Genomic DNA, 8,138 nt, shown 5'->3' on the forward strand with positions numbered 1-8,138 from the left:
CCCCTTCTTTTGTTGAACACCTTTGATAGGAATATTTGAGGTTCCCTAAAACATTCTGCCCCAATGTAGGGTTGGTATAGTCCGATTCTTGTACTGACCCTTGCGAGCCTGATTTTGTTGACTTTCCGATTTACTGTCTCTGAGTTTTCCTATGGATTTTTGTTTTTTCTTTTATGACGACCGAGCTCGAGAGCTCCTACGTATCCTGTCGCAGCAGGAATTCAGGTCGAACGTAGTTCAGAATAAAGTAATTGAGTTTTAGTTTTACTAGTAAAGCGACCGAGTCCAATATGGATTGCCTACGTATCCCATTGTTGGGAATTCAGCTTATTGCATAGTTCATTACACAGATGGTTTGTTTTTCCTATTCTTGTACGATTACAAGAAAAAGGTACAATTACAAAAGAAATCAGAAATGCGAGTACAAGTAAATAGGATCTAGACATAGTATCTCTTAAGTGCATCTGCATTGATGGCCTTGGGCCACTCTTGTCCATTCATCTCGGCTAAGACCACAGCTCCTCCTGAGAGTACTTTTCTGACCATGTATGGTCCCTGCCAGTTCGGCGCGAATTTTCCTTTATATTCCTCTTGGTGAGGGAAGACTCGCTTGAGCACAAGTTGTTTGATCTGGAAAAGTCGAGTTCTGACCCGCTTGTTAAAGGCTCTAGACATTCTTTGTCTGTACAACTGTCCGTGGCATACTGCCACCATTCGTTTTTCCTCTATCATGGCCAATTGTTCATAACGGTTCTTGACCCATTCTGCATCCTTCAGTTCTGCCTCTTGGATGATCTGAGTGAAGGGATTTCCGGGTATGACCGCTTTCGTACCATAAATGAGAAGGTATGGAGTTGCCCTGATTGAAGTTCTGGTCGTTGTTCTGTATCCCAACAGAGCATAAGGCAGCTGCTCGTGCCAATTCTTGTAGTTGTCGACCATCTTCCTCAAAATCCTTTTGATGTTCTTATTGGCAGCTTCTACGGCTCCATTCATCTATGGCCGATAGGCGGTAGAGTTCTTGTGAGTGATTTTGAATTGTTCACTGATGTCCTTCATCAAATGGTTGTTCAGATTGGTGCTATTGTCCGTGATGATAGATTCCAGTACACCAAAACGACATATCAGATTGTTCTTGACGAAGTCAGCTACCACTTTCTTGGTCACTGATTTGTGAGAAGTTGCTTCCACCCATGTGGTGAACTAGTCTATGGCGATTAAGATGAAGCGATGTCCGTTGGAGGCCGGAGGTTCAATGGGTCCTATGATGTCCATTCCCCACGCCACGAAAGGCCAAGGAGAACTCATCGCATGTAATTCTGTGGGTGGAACTTTGATTAGATCCCCGTGTATCTGACATTGATGGCACTTTTGCACGAACTTACAGGAGTCATGCTCCATGGTCATCCAGTAATATCCTGTCCTCAGGATTTTCTTAGCGAGGACGAATCCGTTCATGTGGGGTCCACATGTCCCTGCGTGCACTTCTTTCATCAACTTTTGTGGCCTCTTCGGCATCCACGCATCTGAGCAACCCAAGATCAGGGGTCCTTTTGTATAGCACTTTCTTGTTCAAGAAGAAATTATTAGCCAATCTCTTGATGGTTTTCTTTTGGTTTGCCGAACTCTCCGGTGGATATTCTCCCATTTCTAGGTAGGTCTTGATGTCGACGTACCATGGTTGGCCATCTGGCTCAGCCTCTACATAGGCGCAGTGAGCCTGCTCTTCCCTCAGTGTGATCTCCAACGGATCAATATGGGCGCTCTCTGGGTGTTGGATCATAGATGCTATCATGGCCAATGCGTCCGCAAACTCATTTTGGGCCCTTGGCGTATGCTTGAAGTCAATACTCTTGAATCTTCCGCACAATCTTTGTGCCAGATTCACATATGGGAGTATTTTATCATTTTTGGTTGCCCAATTTCCTTTTACTTGATTGATGAGCAGATCGGAGTCTCCGATTACCAACAATTCTTGTATGTTCATATCTAGTAGCATCCTGAGGCCTAGGATACATGTTTCATATTTCGCCATATTGTTGGTACACCTGAAGTTGAGCTTTGCGGCCATCGGATAATGTTGACCTGTCTTCGATATCAATACGGCTCCAATGCCTGATCCTTTGTAATTGATTGCTCCATCAAAAACAGTCTCCAGCCCGAATATGGTTCCATTACCTCTTCTTCCATGGCCATCACCTCCTCGTCCGGGAAGAAAGTCCGTAATGGTTCCAATTCATCATCCACGGGACTTTCTGCCAGGAGGTCTGCCAGGGCCTGTCCTTTGATTGCTTTTTGCGCCACGTACACGATGTCGAATTCGCTTAGCAGCATTTGCCACTTGGCTAATTTTCCTATGGGCATTGGTTGCCGGAAAATGTATCTTAACGGATCCATTCGGGAGATGAGGTGAGTGGTGAACACTGATAGGTAGTGCCTCAACTTTTGGGCGATCCAGGTTAAAGCGCAACAGGTTTTCTCTACGAGCGTGTATCGCGCTTCGCAAGAGGTAAACTTCTTACTCAAGTAGTAGATGGCATGTTCCTTTTTGCCCTCTTCATCATGCTGGGCGAGCATGCACCCGAAAGCTTTCTCCGATACCGACAGGTATAGTAACAGAGGGCTCCCTGGCCTGGGTGGCACCAAGACGGGAGGATTGGAAAGGTATCTCTTGATCCTGTCGAATGCCTCTTGGCACTCTTCTGTCCAATTTGTGGGAGCGTCCTTCTTGAGCAACTTGAGGATTGGCTCTATAATCACAGTTGACTAGGCTATGAACCGTCCAATGTAGTTCAACCTTCCTAAGAAGCTCATGACCTCTTTCTTGGTTTTGGGAGGTGGTAGCTCTTGAATTGCCTTAATCTTGGTAGGGTCTAGTTCAATGCCTCTGCGGCTGACTATGAATCCCAGCAGTTTACTTACGGGCACTCCAAATGAGCACTTTGTGGGATTCAATTTTAAATTTAATTTGCGAAGTCTGTCGAAGAACTTGCGCAAATACGCAGTATGCTCTGAACTTTCTCTTGATTTTATGATGACATCATCCACATAGACCTCAATCTCACGATGCATCATATCATGGAATAGGGTAGTCATGGCTCTCATATATGTGGCGCCGATATTTTTGAGACCAAATGGCATCACCCTGTAGTGGTAGACTCCCCAAGGGGTGATGAAGGCTGTTTTTTCAGCATCTTCTTCGCTCATGAGTATCTGGTGGTACCCGGCGAAACAATCCACGAATGACTGCAGCTCATGCTTGGCGCAGTTGTCTATCAGGATGTGGATGTTTGGAAGTGGGAAGTTGTCTTTTGGACTGGCCCAATTGAGATCTCGGTAGTCCACACAGATTCGGATCTTTCCGTCCTTTTTGGGTACTGGTACTATGTTGGTCACACAAGTCGGGTAGGATGTCACTTTCACTATTTCGGATTCGATTTGTTTCTCCACTTCATCTTTTATCCTAATGCTCAAGTCAGGCTTAAACGTCCGAGTCTTTTGCTTAACTGGCGCGAAGCCCTCCTTGATAGGCAATATGTGAGCTACAATCTCCGTGCTCAAGCCCGGCATATCTGCGTATGACCAGGCGAAGACGTCTACATATTCCTTTAATAGAGTCACGAGCTCTTCTCTTTGTGGAGCTCCCAAGTGGGCACTGATTCGCGTCTCCTTGATGTTCTCCTCGTCACCGAGGTTGATTACCTCAGTCTCATCCATATTTGGTTTTCTCTTTTCTTCCAGCTCTTCCAATTCTTCTGCCAGTCCCTCTGGCATCATTGTTGATTCATCGTATTCCTCATATTCCTGCGGCCCATTTTCCTCGTTCGTTTCACGACACGTCATGACGTTTTTGGTTGTTTTATTATAGTTATTACTGAAAAGGTGAGGCAGAGTAAGGTTAGGTTTATTATTACCTATTATGCACATTTAGTTAGAAAACTTTTATCATTGTTATTATTATTATTATCCAATAAAGATAGCCGTTTCATGAAAATCGAGGCTTTTCATTAATTCAAAAGCAATTGGCTACAACTATGGTCCTGGTTCGGAACAACGTCGGACCATTTCCATTTTTGTACATTACGAAGTAATTTAGGAAAAAGGTGATCATTCGGGCCTCGGCCGATGTCACCGTTTTTAGCAAAAGGTTTTAAGGAAAAATCCATCTCTCTACCGAGGAACCAAGAGGGGGGTGGATGTCCAATTGTTCAAGCGCTCTCCTAGCCTTAGACTGCGTATGCCGGGTGCCTCCTGATCTTCTTCAATGACCGCGTAGCATCCTCTTCCTAGAATAGCGACTCGAGGCTCCCATCCATTTCTTCTTCATTCAGCGTCGACACCTTTCTGGGGAATGACTGGTACAGACCCGGAATTGGACGAGGCAAGTTCCTCATTTTGGGCTCTCTTTTTATCGCCCTTGTGAGCTCGTCTTCATTAGGAGTATACCCTAGGCCGAAGTGGTAGTTTTCTTTTGGGATTGGGACAGGCTCCGTTATCCCTTCAAGGTCTCTTCCTAGGCCTTTGCCTGTTTCGAAATCATTTTTCAGCATAGTGGAGGCAATCATTCTATAGACAGCTAGCATGGGCCTACCACCTCCTCCTCCGCATAAGTGGGCCCAACATATTCCACCATATGAAAGTTTGGCGAGTGAGGGCTTCCTTCGATCATAGGAACGATATTGTAGGGATATTTCTGATTATCTTTCTCAGCTCCATAATAATTTCCTGTCCTTTCCATTCAAACTTCATGGCTTGGTGCAGGGTTGACGGGATTGCACCGACAGAGTGTATCCAGGGTCTTCCCAAGAGCATATTGTAGTTGGCAGTGATTGCCATAACCTGGAATTCTGCAGTGAAGGATGCGGGTCCAACCTGGATCTGTAGATCTATCTCTCCAAGGGAATCACTGAGAGACCCGTCAAACCCTCTAACGTTCGTTCCACTTTGACGAATCTTGCTTACATCACTGCCAAGTTGGGTCAATGTGGTGACAGGGCAAATATTGAGGCCTAATCCATTATCCACCAGCACCCTTCCTACCGCTTTACCGTGACATTCCTCGGTGATGTTAAGGGCTCTGTTGTGGGCGGTTCCTTCTGCCGCAGGTCCTCTTTTGAGAAGAAAATCTTGTGTTCTCCAATGATATGGGCTACTAGCCCAGCCAGGTCCTCACTGCTTGTACCGGTTGGCACGTGTGCTTCGTCCAATACCCTCATGAGAGCTTGCCTGTGTGACGAGGAGCTGGCTAGCAATGACAGCACCGATATTTGCGCGGGTGTTTTCTTCAAATGCTCAACAATGGAGTAATCTTTCGGCTGCATGTGCCGCCAGAAATCCTCAGCTTCTCCCTCAGTTATCGCTCTCTTTTGGGTGTTTTCCTTCCTTGCAGCATTCTGAGCTAACTCTTCGGGAGTGTAACATCTTCCGGAGCGGGTCATGCCTTGGGCCATGGCCGCTTGTGCAGTAATGGGCTTTGTGGGACCGTCCGGCTGTGCCACCTGAGCCACCACGGGTGCTGGGATCAGGACTTTGAATCTTGGTGTTATTGCCGTGGTTTCTAGTGTTGGGACTAGAACCTTGAAATTTAGGCACTCCTGGAGGGTGAGGGAGGTCACTGTGTGTTCCAAGGATTCGACCACTTTGGGGATTAGTGCTCTGCAAGCCTCCCAATCTTCATTCTTTTCGATCATGTGGACTCCGTTGTTTCCGTGGTTGGCAAGGCTGCAGTTTCTAAGACGATTTCTCTCTTATCAATCAGATCTTGGATTTTATGCTTGAGATTTATACAATCTTCGGTTCTGTGCCCGTTTCCTTCGGAGTGATAGGCACAGGTCTGATCAGTCCGGTAGAATCTATTTTCTGGCTGTGTTGGTTTTGGCGGAACCTTCTGAATTAGGCCTGCGGCCAATAACCTTTTGAAGTGTCGAGCCCTAGGCTCGAGAAGTGAGGTGAACTCTCTTACCGGCCTCCTCTCGAAAGCAGGACGTGGAGCATTGTATGTTAGGGTGGCGGTTGGTTTTGATAGTTTTGCGCTGGTAGATAGGCTTGTGGTGGGTTATTTGGGCAATAATTCTGTTGGGGTGGTGCTTGGTAGGTGGGAGCGGATACACGGACACTAGGCGGAGCCGTGTAAGCTGGTACAGTGGTGGTAAAGTTGGGCTGTGCATAGTACACAAGTGTTGGATAATTTATGAGGGGTGTAGCTATGTGGGTAGATAGTGGTTCTTTCGGGCTTGGATTTGGTGTGTGGGATATGCTGGCCACGTCTTCTTTCTTCTTGCGGAAGGTTCCTGCAGTAGCTTGCCCTGATGCCTTGTTGAAGACGCTAACTATTTTCCCAGATTTGAGGCCATCTTCTATAGCCTCTCCCATTTTGACCAATTCAAAGAAACGGTCTTCCAGCTATAGATAGCATTCTGTCATAGAAATCAGGTTCTTGGGACCCGATGAACACAGAGACTAGCTCTCCTTCACACATCGAAGGTTGCACACGGGCCGCCTCGGCCCTCCACCTGCTGGCAAATTCCCTGTAGTTTTCTGTTGATTTCTGTTTGACCTTTTCCAAGTAATAGCGGTCTGGCACTGTTTCGACGTTGAAGCGAAACCTTTCCATGAAGGATTCCGCCATGTCTTCCCAGACATGCCATTGCCGCATATCTTGAGTTGCGAACCATTCAGCGGCTTCTCCAGTCAGACTAAGACTGAATAGTCGCATGATTAGTGGTTCATTTTTCTTCACTCCAACCAGTTGATCACAGTAGGATCGGAGGTGTGCCTTGGGATTACCTGCTCCATTGAACATTTCAAATTTTGAGATTTTGAACCCCTTAGGCAAGTCCAGATCTGGATGCATGCAAAGGTCATCATATCTTAGGCTCGAAGCCTTTCTTGCAGATCTGTTGGACTTTTCCAGTAATTCTTCCATCGTCTTCTCCATATCTCTTTCCCGCTTGTGCTGTTTGGCTCTCCAGGCTTTTTTCATTTCTTAGTAATGGTCTAGTTCTTTGTTCCCCGGAGAGCACTCGCTGGGGATGTTGGGAGTGAAGAACGAGACCTGGTGGGCGGTGTGGTTGAGCGGGTAGTGGTGGTTTGCCCAATTAGCGAAGCTGGGGCACCCAATTGGACAGCCAGACCAACAAAGTAGGGAACCTGGTAAGAAAGGACTGAGTGGGTGGTCCCCGGGATTTGCGCGTATTTTGTTGGGGGAGGAGTGCGGTAAGAGGTTCCCACGTGATTTAGGTTGGTGGAGCTTAGTGGAGGTGGGATGGTTCCTGGTGGGTATACGGGGAAATGATCGGGCATTGGCGAGCTCAGGGAAGGGAATGGAGGAGGAGGCCTCCTTTCCTCTGTCGAGGCGTCCTTGCCTGTTTTTGCGGCTTCGCTCCTGGCTACCTTTTCTTGGAGCTCCGTTACGGCAATCAGTAACATTGCTATTACATCTTCTTGAGATGACACCTCCTGTGGGTCTAGGGTATCTCCTTCGTGGAGAGCGAGCTCAGTTCCATTCTCGAGAGTACCAGTCATTTTCTCTTTGCCTTTGTCTGAAAGGGATGCTAATGCAGCTTTTGATCTTATGAAGTATGCCAGCTTTCAATACTATGCTAATCGGCCTCATTCTATAAGACAAGAACAACTCAACGGTAGATAATGTTAGTTACTGGTCATACAGTATAAAATAAGATATCACGAATTGATATTTAAAGCGCACATAACATATAAGGTCATACATTAAGCTTAAACACCTTCGATCCGCTGTCTTAAAGGCTTGGATGTTTATGGGTTTTGATGTTTGGGTGGATCTTGGTCCAATGGGCTTTATGAATGACTTGCCATGGCAAACTCTCCCCTGCTATAGAAGTTAATCAAATGGGGGGAATTGTAATTTATATTATGTAGGGGCCGAGTCTTATGTAGACTGCCTACGTATCCCGCCAGGGGAAATCAGGCCCTGTCGTAGTTCGTTTTACAAAAGAAGGATACATATATCCAAAGTATCCTTTAGACTAAACCTAGCTAGAGACATCTCCAGACCAGGCTCGGTTAGGGCTTCTCGCGTATCCCTCCATAGGGATGTTAGGTCAGCGCGGTTTCTTACAATAATTATAGGGAGGGGGTAACCTTTTATGTGCAAAAATGGG

At 46.5% G+C, this 8,138-nt stretch overlaps 2 protein-coding genes across 2 annotated transcripts; both read right to left on the reverse strand.

Moving 5' to 3' along the window:
• Window positions 1-438: 438 nt before the first annotated feature.
• On the reverse strand, window positions 439-996 carry LOC132034642 (uncharacterized). Its single transcript, XM_059425026.1, has one exon. The coding sequence runs from the start codon at window positions 994-996 to the stop codon at window positions 439-441; it is 558 nt and encodes a 185-aa protein (XP_059281009.1).
• Window positions 997-6,382: 5,386 nt separating this feature from the next.
• On the reverse strand, window positions 6,383-6,982 carry LOC132034643 (uncharacterized). The gene has a single exon (XM_059425027.1). It carries the CDS (start codon window positions 6,980-6,982, stop codon window positions 6,383-6,385), a length of 600 nt encoding a protein of 199 aa, XP_059281010.1.
• Between the last annotated feature and the right edge of the window lie 1,156 nt (window positions 6,983-8,138).

The sequence above is a fragment of the Lycium ferocissimum genome, chromosome 10, assembly GCF_029784015.1.
Source record: "Lycium ferocissimum isolate CSIRO_LF1 chromosome 10, AGI_CSIRO_Lferr_CH_V1, whole genome shotgun sequence".
Classification (NCBI taxonomy): domain Eukaryota; kingdom Viridiplantae; phylum Streptophyta; class Magnoliopsida; order Solanales; family Solanaceae; genus Lycium; species Lycium ferocissimum.

Bases quoted from the DNA above. Each gene is read 5' to 3' on its own strand.
- LOC132034642 (XM_059425026.1), bottom strand. From the start codon at position 996: ATGAATGGAGCCGTAGAAGCTGCCAATAAGAACATCAAAAGGATTTTG.
- LOC132034643 (XM_059425027.1), bottom strand. From the start codon at position 6,982: ATGAAAAAAGCCTGGAGAGCCAAACAGCACAAGCGGGAAAGAGATATG.